The sequence below is a fragment of the Nyctereutes procyonoides genome, unplaced genomic scaffold, assembly GCF_905146905.1.
Source record: "Nyctereutes procyonoides isolate TBG_1078 unplaced genomic scaffold, NYPRO_anot_genome, whole genome shotgun sequence".
NCBI lineage: Eukaryota > Metazoa > Chordata > Mammalia > Carnivora > Canidae > Nyctereutes > Nyctereutes procyonoides.
In genome coordinates, this window is record NW_026575024.1 from 41,578,545 (window position 1) to 41,600,615 (window position 22,071).

Consider the following 22,071-nt stretch of genomic DNA (forward strand, 5'->3'; position numbering starts at 1 on the left):
AATTTATGTCTGTACTTTCCTACTAATGGAAATGCAGGTTTTTTCTAATCTTCCGTTTTACCAGCAGTTGCCTACCATATACACAGCTGTATCAATAAATTCCTCAAAGGGAATTTGTGATCATTTTATATGTATGATTTTTTTAATTGCCAAATTGTCCTCCTTAGAGATTACAGCATTTTTTTCATTATTATTTACTTTTCAATTGCTATTCAAATGAATGCAACAGCCCACAAGGTGATCATCTTAAGCTCAGTTAAACATGCAGGCTAACAAGACTACCATGGACCACACTCGGCTTCTGTCCCCTGGAAGACAGCAGAGCTAACAACTGGACAGCAAGGTCCTCCTAAAGTCTCTTCAACAGTCCTCACAGCTGTCAGGAGCTATTGTGTTTGGCATGAAGGGCTGAGATTCACACATGTAGGGGGTTCACCTTGGCTTAAAAGTCCTACACCCAACAGGAGGCAACATCTCTTGCACAGGCATGCCCTCCACAGTCCACAAGAGACACACTCAGTTAAGAGTCCCTGCACTCAGGGAAATCCAAAGCTATGGCTTTCTACATGCATTTATAGTCTATATACAGTTCATCCTAATCCAGACACAATTCTCCTATTAGGGGTCATCTTTATCATTAGAGATGTTGCCTAGTTATAAAGCTGCATCCCACTTTTATCCAAATTACAGAGAATAAAGCCAATAAGTTAATCATTAATGAAGGAAATTCATCCTTCATGAAAGAAAAGGAGTTCTGCTAACACATTACTACAACACATTACTACAACACATTATTGTGGCACCTAGCATGTTGTCTTGCACACAGATGGTACTCAATAAATACTTGCCACTGAAGAAATGCAAGTGGCAGGCATTATTATGAATTGCATTGTTTATATATCGTTGGCAATTTTCAAAACAATTAGTAACCCCTTTATAACAGGACTAATTTTACAGACTCCCCTATTGGGATCTTTCATCTATACTCAAAACACTCCTACCACATCAATTACTCAGAAGATAATCAGACTGAACACTTGCATGAGGCTATCATAACCACTACACCTTTTGGAAAACCTACCTAAGTCCTTTTAAAAGAAATATTTGGTAAAACTAAACCATTTTCAATTAAATTACTCTTTGCAGGGTGTCCAATTAGAAAACTGTTCAAGGATTAAATAATACTCAGATGAAGTTCATATGTTAAAACCAAATACACTACACCAAAACTGTAGTAGTATCAATTCCACTAACAACAAGTACAAGCACCTGCTGCCTCCTGCCCTTGCCAATATACTCTGCAATCAGGCATTGTAATCTTTGCCCATCCAATCAGTTTTCTAAGAATTTTCAGGTATAATTTACATGCAGCAAAATACACACTTAAGGACTGTGGATGTATCCATTTTCATATATATATATATATATATATATACATATATATATTCATTTCACTCTTCTTAGTATTTGTAGTTACTGTATTTCAAGGGACATTGAGCATATTTTCATAGACTAGGAACTTTGTTCTGTGAACTCTGCTCATATTGTTTACTTTTCTGCCAGCTTGTGACCTTATTCTTATTTTTTTAAGATTTTATTTATTTGTTTATTTGAGAGAAAGAAAGAGCATGCACGCATGCTCAAGCCCTAGCCAAGGTAAGAGCAGAGGGAGAGAAAGAAGCAGGTTCCTTACTGAGGATCCCAGGACCCCAGGATCAAGACCTGAGCCGAAGGCAGAAGCTTAACCAACTGAGCCACCCAGGTTCATCTATCTTTTTTTAGAGCCCTCTATCTTACCTTCTTAATAGAAGCTCTTTTCATAATAAAGTGCACAAGTTGGCAATCTTTTTTTCCAAATTTGTACTGATCAGAGCAAATTTTCAAGGTGTCATGAAAACATGCTATGTCCTTCCTTACCTCGGTCTATGTGAGCGCTCATGAAATGAGAAGAGTTATGGTTCCCTGTGGCAAATATGTTTGGCTCTGTCTCCTGCTATTTCCTATAGTGCTTTTGTTGTTTTTTTTTTCTTTTATAAAAGCTGACAGCATGTTTCATTTTAATTATTAACTGTACTCTTTGCTGTAATAAAGTGTTTTTAGGTATACATAATATACATAAAATATAAAAGCAACATAATGCTGTTTTTGTACTACCTTCCTTCCCCTTTGAATTACCTAGTAGGCCGGTGCTCAGTCTTAGACAAACATCACGTAACAATCTTACTCTGTGACCCTCTCAGAGATTTGTCTATCTTAAAAGTCTGCACATGAAGATATTTCTATTATCTGTCATTTAAAGTTTCTCCATGACTCCAGCCACACAAATGAGAAATTCATTCTACTTTCTTGGCTTCCTGACTTTTCTGGCTTATTTCATGTCTGTGTTGTTTAATTTTCTCATCTCTGGATACATTCAAGAGAAAAGGAGTTCACAGACATTCCCTCGGCCAGAGTCAAAGCAGAAGTCTGAAAATATGCTTTAAATATAACAAAAGAGAACATCTGAAAAGCCAAGGTATCAAAATGCTCGACTTCATTACTCATCTGAGAAGTGCAAATTACAATCCTTCTATAGCACAACTACGCACCCATCAGATGATTACAAGGAAAAGTGGACAATTCCCTTTGTGTGGATGGGGACCTGCAGCACTAGAACTGGCACTTTCATATACTGGTGGTAGAAAATAAATTGGTGGAGACACCTTAAAAAATTGTTTGGCAGTATTTACTAAAACTGAGCCTATGTACACCTTCTGACCACCAACTCCACATTTAGGTATGAAACTAGTATGTTCACTAAAAGACATGTAGAAGAGAGTCAACAGCAGCCTAATAGTTCCAAAAAGGAGACTCCCAAATTCCCATCAAAATGAGAATGGCTAAATGAGCAGGGACCTATGTATAAGGTAGAATATGGTACAGCAGTGAGAATGAATGGATCTACAATATGCAACAACATGGATCAATCTCACAAACACAACGCTGAAAGAAATGAAGTTGAAAGAATATAGACTACATGATTCCATTTATATAAAGAACAAAAATAAGCAACACGAAAACCTAATCTGTGCCCTCAGAAGTCAGGGTGATGGTTCCTCTTGAAGGAAATGGCAGGTAATGTCTGAAAAGGAACATCAAGAGGGTCTTTCAGGGTGCTGGTAATGTCTGTTCCTTCATGTCGGTGCAGGTTAGATGGATGGATTCACCTTGTGAAAATTCACTGATCTGTATAACTTACAATATGTAATTTTCCTGTACATATACAATCCTTCAATAAAGAGTTCATACACACACACACACACATATATATATATGCAAACTGGTACACATACATCTGTATATCTCTATGTAGTAGGAGAAGCAAATACATGTTAAATTCTTGGGTTGTATTTTTACATTGTGCTTTTGAACCTCTGATGCACTTGACATTCTTCCCTGGTAAATAAATACATAACCTTATTAAAAGGAGTAGTTGATTTTTATTTAGCTGTCCTTAAGCAAATAATGGAACTTTGATTTGAATGACATTCTCAATGAACCATGGTAGCACTTGGAATACTGTAGGAATAGAGTAACGTTATCAAAAAAAAATTATACAGAGATTTTTAATGGGCACTTAAGAACACCTGCTTATTTTACTGAGCATCACAAATTTAATTAATTTAGGATAAGCCTGTATTGTTTGACAACAATTTATAGTTTCATACTATGATAAATTATTTTAATGTGGTACTATTTTATTATATAATGTATTAAGTTTATCAAAGGATTTTTATCTTCAACGATTCTAAAATAGACTTAACTATCTTTTCTATCCTCACCCTCAAAACTACAGCAACAAAAATATTCCTTTAATTACAGCATGGCCTTTGGTCATGAAAAAAGATAAAAGGCAATTGGCACACACAATACCTCTGAAGACATTATTCAGATAGAATATGTACAAGTTTTAATAAAGTTTTCTGTCTATACGATAAGGCTCCCTTCAAGGATTTCCTCAGTTTAATTTTAAAAGGCTGATTTTCTTTTCCTTCATTTCCATAACTTAGTAAATCATTAGGTACAACAACTTGGACCAAGAATTTTCCAAATACTTTCTTCACATGTAAAGTCTGGGTGATGCTATCAAATCACCCTTAAACGTTCACCTCAAATAAGTAACATTTTACTAACACTGAAAAAAAGATCCCAAGAACATGGTGTACAAATTAAAATGGCTATTGTGATTCATGTCATAAGTTAGAGGAGGCTGACAACATCACACACAGCTAGACTATTCATTCTGGCAACTTCCTTTCACACAAAGGAAAGGTCCACATCAAAACGTAAAATATACATGGAGACATTTCTAAGTGCAATGAACAATTCCTATTCTACTACTGTCTGCCATCTTACAGGAAAGAACTGTCAGGTGTATTTCAGAATACAGGAACCTCAGTGAGGTTTTCATTCCACTGACAGTTTCATGATCAAACCACTTATGGTATGCCAAGGACTTCAAGGGCCTATATTCCTAGATGAAAAGCTGCTCTAGCGAGAGCACACTACATTTAAAGAAAAGCATTTTTTTTTAATGATACACTTACACCCATTATGGGTTAAGAAAATGAGAAGAAATATATCTTTGTTTATTTCTAACTTGAATCTAAGACAAATATTTAAAAAAGGCTATCCCTGATTTTCTTTCAAGGGTAGCCTTTCTTCACAACAGTACCTAAAACCTATCAGGATCTAATTCACACTGTTCATCACAAAATGTAACTCTGTATGTACACTATGCAGATAAGTTTACTGCGAAGAAAACATAAGAACAAAGCCCCTTCACTAGAATCCTGAAAGACCCTGAAGTGAGACCGTTTTGACATTCAAGCAAGGTCTCAGGGACATCATCTCAGCCAGCCACAGGCATGCCACATGTGCCAACTGTATCACCATAACCACCTCTGTAATGGACAATGCAAAATAGATTCAGAAAAGTCTTCAAGTCTTTCATTCTGTTAAAATACACTTTCAAGTCATAAAATGCATGGGTAGAATCTTAAATATTACTCCAAGCACTTCAATTTCCTTCCACTAATGGAGATTATGCCGCTAATCCTATTGCATGCTAAATTTCCATCCATAATTGATAACTATTAGATAGTTAATCATTTCAGGTTTAGTGGATAAAATCTTACACACAGAGCACATAATGAATGCAAAGGCCAATGGGAGGGTAATGTAAAGGAAAGACTGGCTAACCCATTCAAAGCTTTACTTAGCACTTATTTACTCAAGTCAATACAACGAGTGACATAATTGTCTCATTAAGATCTAGAAATAGATGTCATTACTCAAAGAAAATTATCTATAAATCTCAGAAAAACCCAACCTGATTGCCTTGAGCAAGCAGTGTTTTGAGTCTGGCTATTTCAGCACGCAGCTCACGGATGAGTTTGACGTTGGCATCCTCATTAATAGTAGGCTTGTTGATGATGTTTTTGGCTCTATTTGCATAGCGAAGAGTACTTAGGGTTTCTCCATAATTGACATCAGCAGGTGAAATAGCTGTGAAGAATGAATTCAAAAAATAATTTATCCAGCACTCCGTGTTTCATTTAACACAAAGTTGGTTTGTAATTTAAAAGTAAGATTAACCTCAGGTCATTGGATAGACTAAATATTCATTGCCACAGTAATGAATATTAAAAATTATCTAAGATTAATAGGAAAGGTGCTCACTATACCAAATTAAATGTCATTTTGCTCCTCTTAAGTCTAGAATCAGCTAACTACCTAACCAACTCTCAAATGAGATATGAGATACTCCACTATAAGGAGTCTCTCTGTTGAAGACACACGAAGAAGATTTCAAGATTATCTGTACTTCTTAATATTACATAGAAATCAAAATACTTTTAAAAATTTTGGCAAAGTCTACCATCCATGAAAATCCAGAGCATGATCATTTTTTCAAGAGTCAATAGGTCAGTGAATGCTTTTCCTCCTAAAGCTTTGGTTAATGGCATCCCCCTCCACCACCACAGCCTGTAGGGCTCAGGTAACTAGATAATTGCATCTGGGGTGCATACCCCAGGACAGATCCCTTTTATCCAGCATTAATGCAATGCAAGGTCTGGGGAGCAGGGGAGATGCAAACATGGGAAGGAAAGGGGAGAAAGGGCAAGAGAAAGTGAAGTTAAAAGTTTCTGAGTTCCCCCAAGTGAATTTCTCCCCTCTGCACATTTTTCTTCTCTGCTACATTCTTCCAGTTAGTAAAAATGCAGCAATATAGTAGAGTACTGCTATCATTATTTATGTTCATTGTTACTTTTCCTCTCAATTCCTCATTTTAAATTCCACATATACTGCTTTAGAACAGAAAAACAAAAGGTAGATTGTTTTCACTTTATGTTCCTGCAACGATTTTCTCCTGTGAGTTCATGGAATGAAAAGTTTCTGTCCTGTACTTTGTGCAAAGAAAGGGTAGGAGTCATTGTGCATGTATCCCAGCTTGCACAACACATGACAAGTTTATCCAATTAGGAAACGGGAAAGAGAGTTAATGAGAGTGTAGATGAGATCACAGTGATTTTCTCCAAGATAGAAAAAATATTTTTTTAAGATTTTAAAAAAAGGTATTATTTCCTAATGAGACATTTTAAAATTCCAGGTCTATAGTTAGTTCCTATAAAACACTGTATGCTGAGGAAAAGAACTTGGAATTCTTACTGGCGATCATGATGGTTTTAGAGTTCCCACCAAGGCTATCTTTCAACAACCAAGTCAAAACAGAATCCCTGTAAGGCACAAAAACTTGCTTCTTCTTCACAAGAGGGTTTGCCGCATCCTGAGATAAATCAGCTGCACGGGGAAAAAAAAAAAAATCAGCTGCACGGGAGGGAAGAAAAACAAAAACAAAACAACTAGTGAAGTTTTTTTCTCTAATTTGGCTTCTGAAAACCTTGAGGCTATAAACCCGGTCTGTAACACAAACATTAAACATAATTGTTTCGTGCTACGACAATATCGTAAAGAGTAGGAGGTGGTGGGGAACACGCAGAAACCCACCTAAGGCAGAAATGACATTTCCCAGAGTCACGAGGGATTTGTTAATATTCCCTCCTTCCTTTAGTCTAACCCCAGTGGCACCCGTAGCATCCGCGCGCTCACTTCCAGCAAGATCAACTAGGTGGATCTTACTCACGGTTTCACACGGCATTTCAGAATCAAATTTTGCCTGTAGCAAAACATAAAAGCAAAATTGAAGAGGTGTACAGAGCCCTGATGTTGTCTGTGATACAGATCCTAATTATCTTCTACTCCTCACTATGATCTCTCAGGGTAGGGTTTGTTGTTTTTTCTTTTTTTAATTTTGTTGTCCCGTTGGCCACCATACTGATTATAGAAACTTCCAAATGAAACTGAATACAACAGAAGTCTACCATATGTGATTCTTAAACTTTCTGAAGAACTGTACCATTACTCCAATCACTTGGTTGTTCCCAACAAAGGCTTATTGATTTTGATTGTGGTAAAACAGGACACAAGTCGTTGAGGGTATTCGCAAAGAAAATATAAATAAACAATAATTAGTTTTGTTCTCATCTAGGGTCTCTCCAAAAGATGATAAATGTAGACACTTATGTAAAAGAAATTTGATCATTATTCAATAGTAAAACTTGTTTCATGAATTATAAAAAACTGAAAACCTTAAATAATGTATTCCTTGATTCTGAATTCTACCAAAATTTTACCTTCCCAACAAAGGCCTTTAACCTTTGTTTAACAGTCTGAACCAAAATGTCAAAAAGAAATTACCATACTTTGATAGTAGATATGTAAGCTTCTTAGAAAGTAGGAATGGAGGGATGGCCACACCCTAATCTACATTAACCAAAAAAGAAAATCCAATAGGCTACAGTAAATCAAAAAGCAAAAATCTAACAAAAGGTAAAGATGTGGAGCATTTATTGGGATTTGTTCTGATTGACCTTTGAGAATTTTTAAATTTTTCTTTGCTCTGTGATACCCCTCCTTAATAAAATGCTATCTTTTTGTATCTGGTATGTTCAATGGTTAATATAGGCCAGGATATCCCCAAACTCCTAACACACATTAAGTCCCAAGAAGACACTCTGTATGCACATGTTTGCATTCATCTGTGCTACTGGCCTAGGTCTTAAAATACTTACCCTCAATGATTGCCACACATTTTCAAAATGCTCTCCACCTCCTGATCAGAATGAGTTCTTACATCAGTACTTAAAAACGCTGGTTGCCCTTTAATATTATTCTCATAATCCTAATCAACATTTTTGGGTGAGTGCCATGGAGCGATAATGAACTACAATGAGTTACTCACCTTGGCCCCCCACTGGTCTGACTTGGCAATCTATTATCTCCCACAGAGCTTGCAACAATGAAAACTTTTGCTTAATTATGCACAAGGCAAGTGGTTGTTTTTTGGATCTTTTTTTTTTTAATGTCTAGAACAGGGTTGAGGCCTGCTAAGTATTTCTTAAGGGTACACACTTGGACATCTCATATGACTGTGACCGTTACCACAGAGAAATTCTGCACACAGCGCATGTTCAACTCTAATTAACAAGGAAATGACAAGCAGTCACCTTTGCCTGCTGCCATTCCTGGTTCAACAATGATCAGTCCTCAACTGGTGCTAATCATCAAGTAAAGACCTTGGGGATGGAGCCAGCCGGCACCACAGCTGCCCTCACCTGAGTGAACTTGATGGTGAAGATGGCATGAGACCTGCTACTGACGTCATTCATCCCAGTTGCTGCTGTGGTTCGATTGATATTTCCTGCATCCATAAGTTCTTCTACATCACCATAATTCTGTACTAAATGTTTGGATAAATCTGGGCGGCGGGGGAAGGAAGAAGGAGTTAGAAAATCTCGCTAATCTATAGTAAAGAGAGGAAGAAACTGACCTCTATGAAAGTACACAAAACTGTACAGATCTGTTGACTTATTTAAAGATCTTATTTGTTCCTACAGTGTGGTAGTTTATAACATGGACTTGACGGCTGGGCTGTCTGGGATCAAGTCCCAGTCTGCTGCTTACTGGTGGACATACATGGTTATGCACAAGTCACTTAACCTCACTGAACCTCAGTCGCCTCTGATAATGCACACCTATCACATAGGGTATTTATGGTAAGTGTTAGCTATTATCGTCAACCTTGTGAGGATCAGTCATAGCACAGGAAATGTAATCACTAGCTTCATGCAAAACCAGAGAGCATTTTTCTAATCATTTAAAAAAAAAACTTTTTATTCCTTTTTGAGGAACATTTATATGGTTCTAAAATCGAAGGCTACAAAAGGTATACTGTGAAAAGGGGTCTCCTGTAAAGGGGTCTCCCCCGACCCCTATTCTAAGATCCACTCCCCACTTGCCCTCTGTCAGGCAACCCAATGGAATTAGTTTCTCCACACCCTTCTAGAAATAACCCATACAGATGCAGCCAATACATATATATATAAAGCCATCTTATTTTCCCTTTCAAACATGGCAGCATACCATAAACATTGTTTTGCATCCTGCTTTTTTCTATATAACAATATGCTAAAGAATATCAGTGAAGGTAATTCCTCACTCAAGTTTATGGCCATAGAGCCTTCAATTGTATGCAGGGACCATAACCAATTTCCAATTTAGCCAGTCTCCTGTTGAGACTATAGATGCTTGCTTACATTTTGTTACAAATATACGTAACACTGCTATAAATAATCTTGTACACACTCTTTTCAAATATTGTGAATATTTCTCCAGAATAAATTCTTAAGAGGCCTAAGTGCTAGATCGAAGCACATTTGAAATTTTGATGGATATTGCAAAATTGTCCTCCCTAAGAGGCAATTTATACCCAGCAGTTACTAGTATAAGACTACCTATGTCTTAACACTGTCTTATCAGGCTTGCTTACATCTATCAGGGATAGGTAATAAATGTTATCTTTTAAGACTTTTTTATTTTGCTTTTCTCTGAGTATGAGTGAGGCTGAGCATCTTTCCTCCATTAAAAACCATCCGCATTCCTATTTCTGTGAGCAATCTATTCACATCTGTGTTTTTCTACTTGGTTATTGAATCTGTCCTTACTGAGTTACATGATCTCTTTATATATGAGGGAAACTAGTCATCTGTCTGAAACTCGGATTGAAAAGACTTTCCCTACTTTGTAAGTTGTCTTTTTCCTTTGTTGATGGGGTTTCTGCCAAATTCTATTTTTTTACCACTTCACATTTAACACTTTCATTCCATGGTTCCTGAGTTTTAAGTAATTTTAAAAAAAACTTCCCTCCTCTAGGGATACCTGGGTGGTTCAGTGGTTGAGCGTCTGCCTTTGGCTCAAGGTGTGATCTTGGGGTCCTTGGATCCAGCCCTGCATTGTTGGGCTCTCTGCTCAGCAGGGAGTCTGTTTCTCTCTCTCTCTCTGCCCCCTCCCCTGCTTGTGCATGTTCTCTCTCTCTCTCTCAAATAAATAAATAAAATATTTTTTAAAAATTAAAATAAAATAAAATCTTTGTTCCATCTGCCATTTATCCTGGTATAAAAATGGAGCTATGCTACCAATTTACTCTTTTTGTTTCCTCCCAGACAGCTTAACAACCAATATTCCTCCAATGTTTGAATATCAGATTTATTAGAAACTAAATCCCCATAAGTATCTACATCAGATTCCGGATGTTTCCCCTGTTTGATTATTCTGTCTCTTCATAAACCAGCTTTATAATATGCTTTAACATCTGATAAGACAATTAAAGGGAAGCATGAAGGCACAGTTAGCCTAAAAGCTATTAACAATAATAGCTATTCCACGCTCCACAAAACAAATACATAGTTATACAATTTACTTTGGGCATAAAAGGAGAAATTTCAATTGGAAATTTAATAAAATACACAGAGTCCTGTTAGTCCACCTGATAACACTAGGTGAAAAAGACAACGAAAATAGGAACATGTTTTTAAGCCCAGGACCAGTTCTCAGCCTTGCCTCCAACAAGACAGAGATGAAGGACAACAGCCACAGGAAAGCACATTTCTGTGTGTGATTCCAACAGCCAGCCACAACTTAGCTACCTACGTGAGTAAGCTGAGAGGAGCTTCATTATCAAGATAGCCTTAAACCCAGCCTATTTATAAATAATTAGCAAGGGCCAGTCCTTTACCCAGCATTACTTGTGACATTCCTCACAAGTGATTGTGACATAGCTAGTGTTATCACAACACAAATGCTAAGGACCACAGCACATGAAACTCTGTCAATGTTCTTCTCACAAGGTGAGAGGTCTTAGAATCTCCTTATGGTCATAAGCTACCGCTAAGATCAGTAAAAATATACCACTAAGATGCAGTATCATTTAAAGAGACACCTTGAGGGTCACTTATGTTGCCTGAGAACATTGGAAAACAAATTTCCAAAGAGTTCTTATTCTGAAAGCCAGAGGAAATCTATTGGCAAGCCCATAAAATCAGTGGATGCCCAGTGAAATATAAATTCATACTAGTGACACCTGTAGTGACAGCACGTCATTTTTACTATAATAAAATGCCCAAGATAAACTGTTTACATCTCACCATTATTTTACATTTTTCCCCTGAAACTACTGTTTTTAACACCAATTTCCAAGAACAGAGCTGTGAAATATTCACTCTTACCTTCAACATAAGGTCCTTCTTTTGGGTGCTCTCGGACTCTTAAATTGAAAGTTTTGGATGACTTCCGCCTAAGTAGGTCTCTCACACGTTCATTATAAATTTCCAAGTAGCTAAAAATTTTAAATAGGATTGAATTCAGTAAGATGATTTCAGACATGAATAACAACAAAACAGTAACAGCAGCAACATGTTTTTGTGTGATAACTATTTATCAGGTACTATGCTTAGCAGGTAAGTGGATTACTTCATTTAATTCCTTCAATAGCCCAGAGGCAGGTACTACTATTATTCCCATTTTACAGGTTAGATAATAAAGGGGAATAGTTTTTTAAATGACTTGTCCAAGACCTCACAGCCACTAAAAGGTCAAGCAGCTCTAAGGACTTCTGACTGTCACGTTAGTCCCTTCAATGAAGAAAAAAAAAACCCTCAACTATCCAGATTTATTTAAAGATTAGATGTATAGTGATTCTACTAACACGAAGAATAACACAAACCTTATTCAGATCAAAGAATAAGGCCAGTGGGGTATATACACTTAAATGTCAAAAGCTCACTCTATTTGAAATAAACATCCTATGTCAGAGTTTCTGACCAAACAGGATTATTTCTGCTAGCCTCCCAAATCCTAATCCAAATTGCACCCAAGAAAGTCACTGAAAACAGACATATTTCAAGCTTCACTTCTTTCTATGATAGTGCAGGAGGGGAAAAGGCAGATTCTTCCTTCAAGTATCCAAAGGCTTTATCCTTTATCTACTCCTCATGCCTAGAGAGAAGCTCCAACCGAGCTCACACATTCAGTTACCGTACCAGGTCCCAGGTCCTACCTGACTTCAGTTCGAAAAGATGCTTCATCCCATCTGGTGGTTTCATTTATACGACTAAAGAGCCCTTCACAGATCCGAGGTATTAAGCCAGAATCGCCCTGCAGTGGGAAGGAGGAATGCCACAGCTGTCACTTGAAATAAAACCAACCAATGGCTGAATTTGCAATTTGCCAGAATGGATTTACTCAAGGGGCCTGCATGTCAAACCCAAGCCTACCACCACAGGACCCCAGATACACCATTTACCCCCTCAGACCTGCTTCCTCGCCTCTGAAATAAGAGGGTGGAGCTTTCTAACTTTTACATGCTAGGTCTCGGGTCATATACAATTATCAGCTGTTAATTAAATCCTGACTTGAAAGCATAGAAGATCTATTCCTTAACTTTCAAACAAGATGGTCTACAGCTGTAGAATAAATGTGGAAAATCTGATCAAGTCAGATGATCAAAGAAGGTGAAATATACACTGAGAAGAAAAACACCTAAGAGACCTTGGTAAGCACTCAAAGTAGCTGATAACTGTCTTAACCCTTAGGTGATAGGACCACACTGAAACATGTATTATATCCCTCCTTTGATGCACTAATCCCAACACTGGCCTTCCTAGACAGATGTTAATACATATTATGCGACATGGGCATCTTCAGGAGTACTCATGTTTCAGCTGGCATTAACAAGCTGATGAACCTCAGAACAATGTTAAAGATGAGGCCAAATGTTCTTCTTAGGAAACCAAAACTTCAGAGCTACAGCGTATTCATCTGAAGAGCCTCCCTACCTTCACTCAACATCCCCGCCTCAAAAAAAAAAAATCATCACAACATTAAGAATTTTTTTCTCTTACACCATTAAATTGGTACCAATTCTTATCAAGGAAAATTGGGCTTTTCATTATATTTTTTTGCTGTGCCTTTAAAAAGAAAAAAAAAAAAAGGAAGACCCAATGGTTCTCAACTATAAGGTCAGAGAAAAACAGATGTAATTTAGGAGTGCTTTATGAATGTTTAACTTACATAAAAGAGCTACTAGAGGGATCAACATGCAAATTTCATTTTTAGAGAAGACTTTTTTTTTTTTTTTTTGGCAAAGGCACAGTGGAAAACTAGGAAGGGAGAAGTAATGATAAAAGGAAATATCAAACTCCTGAAACTAACTGCTTGCTCTCCTATGTAGTCTCCCACACTGCTCAGCATTGAGGATTTGCAGCATGGCATTTATCTACTTCTCCTGTAAAGGAAAAGCCTGAATTTAAGAAGCCAGGTCCCAAGCACTCAAATGCTTCCATCTGGAAAGACCCCAACCCCTTTAATGCGCTACTACTACTTCCATGAACTACCAAACCTTAGGCATTAAAGACTCCACTGTGCAGGCCAGCAGGAAGCCCTGTGACCCCCTGCTGGTTCCTCCACATCCAGAACAGGCCACAGGTCTGACAGGCAGTGAAGAGAGTTTTCACTAGACATAAGTCAAACACACAAGCACTATCTAGATCTCAAGAAAACATAGAATGAGATAAGGCTCCTGCAATAATGTCTTTACTGCTCCATATTTTGGGGCAAGTGTAAATTTAATGTCTGTTAGTTTCTATGGTGTAACTAACTAAACTCTACAAACTCCGTAACCATGCTACTCTACATACTCCATACTCTATGTTATAGACTTTATGCAAACAGTGTAATTCTCTTTTTATGTATATGCTAGAGTTATATAGTACCTTTCAACCAGAGGGATTTTTTTTTTTTACATTTCTCTTGAGCAAAGTATGTTTTGAATAATTTTAAAGAGAACAGAGTTCAGTAATTTTATTCAAACTGTTGTGTTGGCAGAAAAGAAGAATAAATTACTTGTGGGCCCAGCATACTTTTTGATAAGATTATAAAGCCTTTAAAAGCAGAAAATGAACTGAGACTTGCATCCATTATTCATGCTTATAAACTTAAAACTATTTCTAATTTAAAATCTCTCAAAGGAAATTTAGTCCAACTTATTACTGAGTTTTATCTTATTGCTAAAGAATGATCAGAACATGAAAAGCAAGTTAGTACAGGCCAACTAGATAAAAGAGATAATTCTATGAGTCCAAAGAGAGATAATGAGAAATTTTCTCCCCACAGTGTAAAACAACATACAGAATTTCCCATCATAGTGTAGGACTTTCCCGATCCAGTTTGTCCATACGCAAAGACACAAGCATTATAACCTTCAAATGCAGACTTCACGACATCTGTGCCAAGGGTTTTAAAAACCTGAAAGCAGAATAAAAAAAAAACACAAAAGACACAATTACCATAGATTTTAATAAAATCACCTTCAGTATTGACAATATTCTTGAACGTTACTTTCATCCTATAAGGATTATACCATATAAATAAATCATCGCAGAACTATCACAACAGAATATGTATGTACCCAAGTTTTTAATCAAAAGGAAACTTAAGGAAGCAAAAAGCAACCCCATCCTTTTTACTACTTAACAAAAAACTCCTGCAATATAAAAATGTAAACAAGGTAAAGTGACAATCATGTCTCAGAAGCAAAAATGATTTTAAAGCATGCTGATTTATCATTCCAGAATTAAATAAACATATAAAGTTATTCATTCTATCAGAGTTTCCAGAAACTAAATATTCAAAACCTAAAAATCACAGCAGCCAGAAGTTATTGCCCAAACCATGCCAAATCAATGCTGTCATTTTAAGGGCTCAGCTATTTATCGAAGTCTCAGAAGGTTCTCTGAGAGCTGATGGGTGGGTGTGAATGAGGCTGGGATGACTGGATCCCCCGAGTCAGAGGCCAGATGTTTTTTTCCTATCTGAATATCTGGCTAGGATGGAGACAGCAGGGAGATGAGTTGTGTGGGGCTTGGTGTTGTACCTCCAAGGGCCTGAGTCCATGTCTGCCACACCACGTAATTGCAGTGGGACACTCTGGGGAATAAAAGATGGTGAAGGACAAATACTTCACCCAGACGGCTGATATAAATGAGGCCAAATGAGATGTGTGGCCATCCTAGGTACACACAGTTGGGAAGAGGACCAACAAAAGCTTTCCAAACTCCCAAGCCTTCACGTTGCCTCCTGCCTTCTTAGATCAACAGACACATTATGGGCATGTAAAACTCCTCACTGCTTCAAAAATGAGGCACATCGGCAGCTGAAGAGATGTTACAAGGCAGTGTTACCAAGTTCTCAGTCAGAGCCAGGAAGAGGTGAGGCACTGCATTGTGGAGTTACCACAGTCCAAGGTGGGAGCCTCATCAACCCCTCAGAAGTGTTCAGTCTCTGTAAGTGATATTGAGTTAGCTAAACTTGAGACCATGTATCTCCCCTGCAGAGATCTACACCCTCCAGCCACCCCTAGACAGGGCCGATAAACACTGCTCTCTCAATCTCGGCTCCACTAATCCATCCCTGTTAATAACACAGCCTGTCAACCAAGGACAAAATAAAAAGCCACCCAGACTTCAGCTTTCTTCAGGCACCATCTTGCTGCCATCTTGCTTCAACTTTATCAGTTTCTCCATCAAAAATTTTCAAAGTATCATTTCAATAGAGTCACTTCCAAAATGACCAGTCTCATTCATGCTGTTTATTTGTATCCACTTCAGCTTTAAGAGGGGATATTTTCTAGTCCTATTCTCAAATTCTGATAACTTACTCAACTCTCAACCATGACAGCAGATCACACTGTGCTCACGTATTAGTCTCCATAAAATGCTACTGGATCAGTAGCATCACTTCGATCTATTTTTCAGGTAGAGAGTTAGATGAGTGTACACAGTAAGCAGCAGAGTTGGGATTTGCACTAGGTACTTCTGACCCCAAGGCCTGTGCTTCTAAAGACTTTATCATTATGTGGCTTCTTCCCACATCATTGACATCAGCCATGAGGTCCAGCCTTCCTTGAAAGGACCTTGTCCCACAAACTGAAGAAGCAGCCAGCCAGGAATCCCAAGGAGACGCATGGCTCCAGACCACCCATCCTAGGTTAGTTTTCACCCCTGTATATGGAACATGAGGAAAAACTAAATATTTCTTCAATTCTGATTACACAAAAAATAAAAGTCATCTATCATTTTTACCATGTCACAAGGTGCCACTGGATAGGAAGAACAGCCTTATATTAAGTTCCCAAAGAATAAAAGAAAGATCTTCTATAATACCTTTATCCGAGGCTAAAGCAAAGTCACAGCAAATATATTTAAACCAAACCCAAAAGTTTTCAAAATAAAACTCTTTCCCAGGGTTAAAATCCCATCCATCATTTTACTATTACCTATCTTTCCAGAAAGCTAATTCAACTGGAGTTCTCTGACAGACTTGGAGTTCTGGGGGGAGGGGGGGAGGGGGCTGGCGGACATTACTGCAAAATAGGCCTAGAATATGCAGGTCTGGAGGTGCTGAGAGCCGGGCCAGGCCCGCTGCGGCTCCTAGGAAGCACTTCTTTATCAACATCCATCAAAGCAAGGTGGGGAGAGAGGGGCTGCTTTGTGAGGTCCTGCACTCCCACGTTGGCATCAAAACCCTGCTGAGGTCCTCACCAGGCCAGGTGAGCCAAAATCCACCTTGCTGCTTGTCTGAGCACAGATTTTCAAGCTGATCTCCAGGGTCATCCAAGGCACCACGGAGCCTCACTTGAGGGAAACTGCCCACAAGAGGGCACTCTGAAAACAAAAGACTCACCCATCCAGCCTGTCAACTGGTAGATAGTAGGTTTCAAGTTTCTCCAGGATTGAATCAAGGAACAGGTTGTGTGAGGACAGCAAGGCCTCCCTCTGGAGTTTTGAACCATGAGGAAAATCAGACCTTATTTAATGGTCTTTAATTTATATGAGTATAGACTTTAAATGCTCAGTGCAGTTTTTGTTTTTTCTAAATCTAAAATTAATTTGTAAGAAAGAAATATTACTGGCCTTATTTGGCATTTGTTTAAAAGGGAAACTTGAGTTGAACTATAGTAATAGGCATAATATATTTTCTCAAGATGCCTTTATATTTAGATGAGAAGGAGGAGAAGACCACCATTATGCTAAGCTTGAGTTTTCCTGTTTATAGCAGGGATGCAACCTGACAGCTCAAATCCTGTGCCAGACACGGCAGCATGAAAACTTTAATCGATAGTCAAAACTGAAGCTTTTTTGCTTTTTAACACTGGGGTGAGGGAAGATCATCCTTCTCTTTTACAGAGCATTTTTTTTAAAAAAATAGGTTTTTTCCTGTACCTAAGCTGATTTCATTAATGTGATTCTGCTAGAAAGTAGTATTTACCAACACAACTCCAGGCTTTTTTAGTTTTCTAATTTAATGGAACAATGTCAAGTTATTTATATATAACTATATAAACAAAGCTGCAAAGCCCAAAACACCTGAGAAGAGATGCTCCACATCCACCTGAAGCATGGAAATTATCCCTATCGGTTAAAAACTTTTCACAAACTAAAACTATTTTTAAGATTGAGTATTTATTTTTAACTTCCAAAGAAGCTATCCTTGTTACTGTTTCCCTGATCTTGACTCTCGTAGAACCAGGAAATGTCATCTGTTCCCATAAATTAACCACCATCTGTAAACGAGTTCTGTCAGCAATGTTTACCGAGAATCTCCAGTGTGCCAAGCCCTGCTGTCACACACCGCTCTGCTCCTCCCACTGTGGACTTTCCCTCAGCACAGCCCTCTCTCTCCAAAAGGCTTCAGATTCAGGTTGAATAAGAAAGAAAAGCCTGCTGCTCATTGGTAAGTTAGCAGTGGAAACCCTCAAGGCTCTTTATCCATCCTCTGTGGAAGACATTCTGAAGACTGTAGAATGAACTGGCTTTTCCCTTAACAAATTCCCTCACACCAGCCACTGCATTCCCATTCTGATAATAAAGCCAAAATCTGGATTCCAATACCTAAAACATTCTATTGCTCACCATACTCCCAGCTACCAACACTGATTAATCCATTTCCTCAACAGCAAAGTCATCCGCACTGCTGTTAAAAAGAAAACTACAGGCCCAAGTGAAGTCACTTATGCCAGACCAAGCCACCAAACCAGGGTTCAATACCTAACTTAATCACAATTTCAGCCTCCCCTAAAAAGGTAGTCTTTTTTTTTTTTTTTATGATAGAGAGAGAGAGAGAGAGAGAGAGAGGCAGAGACATAGGCAGAGGAAGAAGCAGGCTCCATGCACCGGGAGCCCGATGTGGGATTCGATCCCGGGTCTCCAGGATCGCGCCCTGGGCCAAAGGCAGGCGCCAAACCGCTGCGCCACCCAGGGATCCCCCTAAAAAGGTAGTCTTAACTGGTCAGTCAGGGATTCTCTCATCAGCACCAATGAGGTAATTTGTAACATGGGCCCTCTCCATCCCCTAAAGGAAGATGAGGTGATCCTCTACTTTTCCCTGAAACAATCCTTTCTTTTCTTCTGCTACTTGTCTGGCCCTATTTCTGCTTATAAAATCCTTCCATTTGGTACAGCTCTTCAAAACTCCTTTCTACTTGCTGGATGGTATGCTGCAGGAATCATGAATTGATGAATAAAGCCAATTAGATCTTTAAATTTACTTGACTGAATTTTGGTTTTTAACACTATTCACTTGTTCATTTATTCATGAACGGGGCTTGCCCTAGCCATCTATTACTTAGAACAAACCAAACGTTTTCTCTTGTGCCCTGAAGGTCTTCCAGTGGCATCTCCATTGCCCTACACCTTGACCTCAGGACCTCAACTCTGCTATTATTAAATCAATTATGTCTATGGACTTGAGCAAGGTACTTGAGCTCCGTGAGTCTCTGTGACAAAGAAAAACAGAGTGTTGAAGTTAAATCTGGCCTTGTGAGAATCCAGTGAGACAAGGTATGTGAGTGCCAAGCAGAGTCTTAGACATCAACACAAACTCAGGCAACATTAATTGCCAGCCCCTCTTTCATATCAAGCAACTCCTCTCTTTCTATGGCTCTCATTCTTACTGCTGTCATCCCTTCTATTTTTGCCCTGATGCTGAATCCATATGTTCTGGATACAATCACTCCAATCTTCTCCTTTTTAATACTTCCTCTAAGTTGTCTATCCTAATGCCAATGTTTATGTTGCTTCAGTAAACCCAATCTCTTCCACAAAACATTTCCTAACCAACCGTGGTTCTCCAATGTTGAGGTGGGTGCAAATCACCTGGGAACCTGCTAAAAAAAAAAAAATGCAGTTTGATTCAGCGGGTCCAAAATTGGTCAAGATTTTGCATTTTTAACACATTCTAGGCAATGTGGTGATTCTGGTACATGGACACAACAAGTTGCAAGCAACGAGACAATAATACCACCTTAAGAGGCCATTGTGTGGATTATAACCCAGGCCAGGCAAGACAGAAATTCTTACCCTAGTTTTAACACACACAGCCCTGAAGCAATATATTTAAAGAAGCTGTTAACAAGCCCAGAAGAAGCCCATAATTCTCCTCTCAGTAATGCTTCCCAATAACTGCTCTGTTCAAACACCCAGGAAGTCCCAGGAAAATGCCACTGTCTCGCTCACTGCAATGTCAACATGCAATGGTTTCCTATGATGATCTCTAGATCTGTTCTGTGCCCATGTCATGTCTACATTTTACACCATAAAAGCCTATAGCATAGGTTTCCTTAGTAAATTCCAGCTACATTCTAGATTCTAGAAAAATTCTGAACAAAATTTTTTGTTCTTTCTAGAATCCTATAATGATCTACTCACAGGGAACTGGACCTGGGTTTGAAATCTAACTCCTAAACCTCTGTTGCAGCAGGACTCAGAGCTGAGTGGCTTGTTTGCCAGGCTTAGCAATATATAAGTGGCACCCTCAAAATGCTTTATTTGAAGAGCTCCTTCAAAACAATAGTCATGTCCAAGTTTAAAAAAAAATGATTATAATAATAATCATGCTCATAAGTGAAAAACAGAATAAACTTTGTAGAGACTGAATTTTTCTCAGGCTTAATTAAGATAAAGGTGAATTTTACAGAAGTACTATTTAAAAAAAAAAAAAAAAACAAGATGTTTTAAAGAGTTTTTCCCAACATGGAAGTAAATCAAAATAAAGATTATGAAGCTCTCGTACCATCTCTTGTGAGACATAATCTGGACTTTTCATATCAGCAGAATAGAAAGAGAAGTCATAGGTGAAGGTCTTGGTCCGTTCTCTTCCCGAGTCCCCAGTCCCTCCTTCTGGTATCTAGAGGGAGAGGATTATGGTAACAATGTAAAAAGCACTGAGAGCTAAGTGATCTATCCAAGTCAAGAAAAGAAAAACCCATAAGAAATATGCAGCGATCACCACTTTTCATACTTACACTCCAATAAGCATTTACTCCCTCCTGATCTCCCCCTAGATAGATGGACAGATAGATGATAAATCCTGAACTCCTCCCAGCAATCCTGGCTCTCTATGCTATGACCCAAGGATACTTTTCTGGATTTTTTATCATGATTCTCTTATATAAACCCAACACTCCAACCAGACTCCTATTTTTTCTCTGGCATCAGTACCTTGTACTGTTTCCTCCACCAGACCACAAGAGTCGGGGTCTGCAGAACTCTAGGGGCTGCTAATCACATAGACTGTGATGTGACTACAGCCCCCTAGAATCATGCAGTTTTTCTGCCACACTAAAAATTCCAGGTCTGGTGCTTCCTCTTCCAAGAAGCTGCCCTTGGGCACTACATCCAGAAGTAACTGCTGCCACCTCCAGGAGGCTAGATTCTCCCAGGACATACTCTATTAGGAGTTTATTGCAGACGTTTGCATGTGTCTTGCCTACCTTGCTATATACCTAAACTGAACCAAAAATCATGTTTAAAAATTATCATAAGCCACCAAAGCTTCACACAGTTCTCTGGATACATGCTGAAAAAATTTAATAAGCATATTTTCCAACATAACTCAGATTCTATAAATAAACGATTTCTACGGTTATTATTAAAATGTTAAATATCTGGACATCTGTTTTTATTATATCAGATGAGGAAATGTTTGTAAAACTCAAAGGGCAACAGAGTAACCAAGAAAATAGATTCTATAATGCACAAAGAAGAGATGCATCCAGAGGCAAGGGTCTCTTCTATTTCAGTAAATGTAATTTTTTAGTGATTAAACTTTTACCAAAGTATTGTGAGCATGCAGACATGAAGCAAAGCAAAGGTAATTAACAGGAGCAATAGTCAAGTGATGACTGGCAGAAATGTGAGATGTGGCAGGTCAAAGGAGGGAAAGCCAGTAGGGCCAGACAGAGCTAGAAGGTACCAGGATTGTGGTCAGAGAAGAAAGGAAGACATTCCACTGGCGAATGCCTCAGGCAAAGGAAGCCTATCAAATTATCCAGAGCATGGCCTAACTGGAAGATAGAAACATTCCCCAGGTTCTATCACTGGAGATCAAGTGTCTCTACTTTGAGACTGAATTTCAAAGTATCCAGTCCCTTGAGCCACAAATTAACAGAAATCCAACTAGAGATTGATCTGCACTTGGCCTTAGAGCAGGAGGCCTCAGAAACCCAAACCTGTAAGTTAATGAAAAATATAAGAGGACAGAGGGGTTGCATTCATAAAGCACATGATTTATTATTAA

At 38.4% G+C, this 22,071-nt stretch overlaps 1 protein-coding gene across 8 annotated transcripts in view; it reads right to left on the reverse strand.

Moving 5' to 3' along the window:
- Positions 1–22,071, reverse strand: part of KIF16B (kinesin family member 16B) — a 292,648-nt gene that overhangs the window by 227,837 nt on the left and 42,740 nt on the right. For 7 of the 8 annotated variants that reach the window (XM_055345060.1, XM_055345069.1, XM_055345039.1 and 4 more), the window contains exons 3-10: positions 20,566–20,679; positions 14,626–14,742; positions 12,497–12,594; positions 11,667–11,776; positions 8,718–8,860; positions 7,051–7,219; positions 6,712–6,843; positions 5,372–5,547 (exon numbers count right to left, since the gene is read on the reverse strand). In XM_055345060.1, the coding sequence (XP_055201035.1) occupies positions 5,372–5,547; positions 6,712–6,843; positions 7,051–7,219; positions 8,718–8,860; positions 11,667–11,776; positions 12,497–12,594; positions 14,626–14,742; positions 20,566–20,679 (1,059 nt within the window). Of the gene's footprint in view, positions 1–5,371; positions 5,548–6,711; positions 6,844–7,050; positions 7,220–8,717; positions 8,861–11,666; positions 11,777–12,496; positions 12,595–14,625; positions 14,743–16,153; positions 18,582–20,565; positions 20,680–22,071 lie in introns of those variants that run through there. The other variant, XM_055345031.1, reaches the window with a different exon arrangement.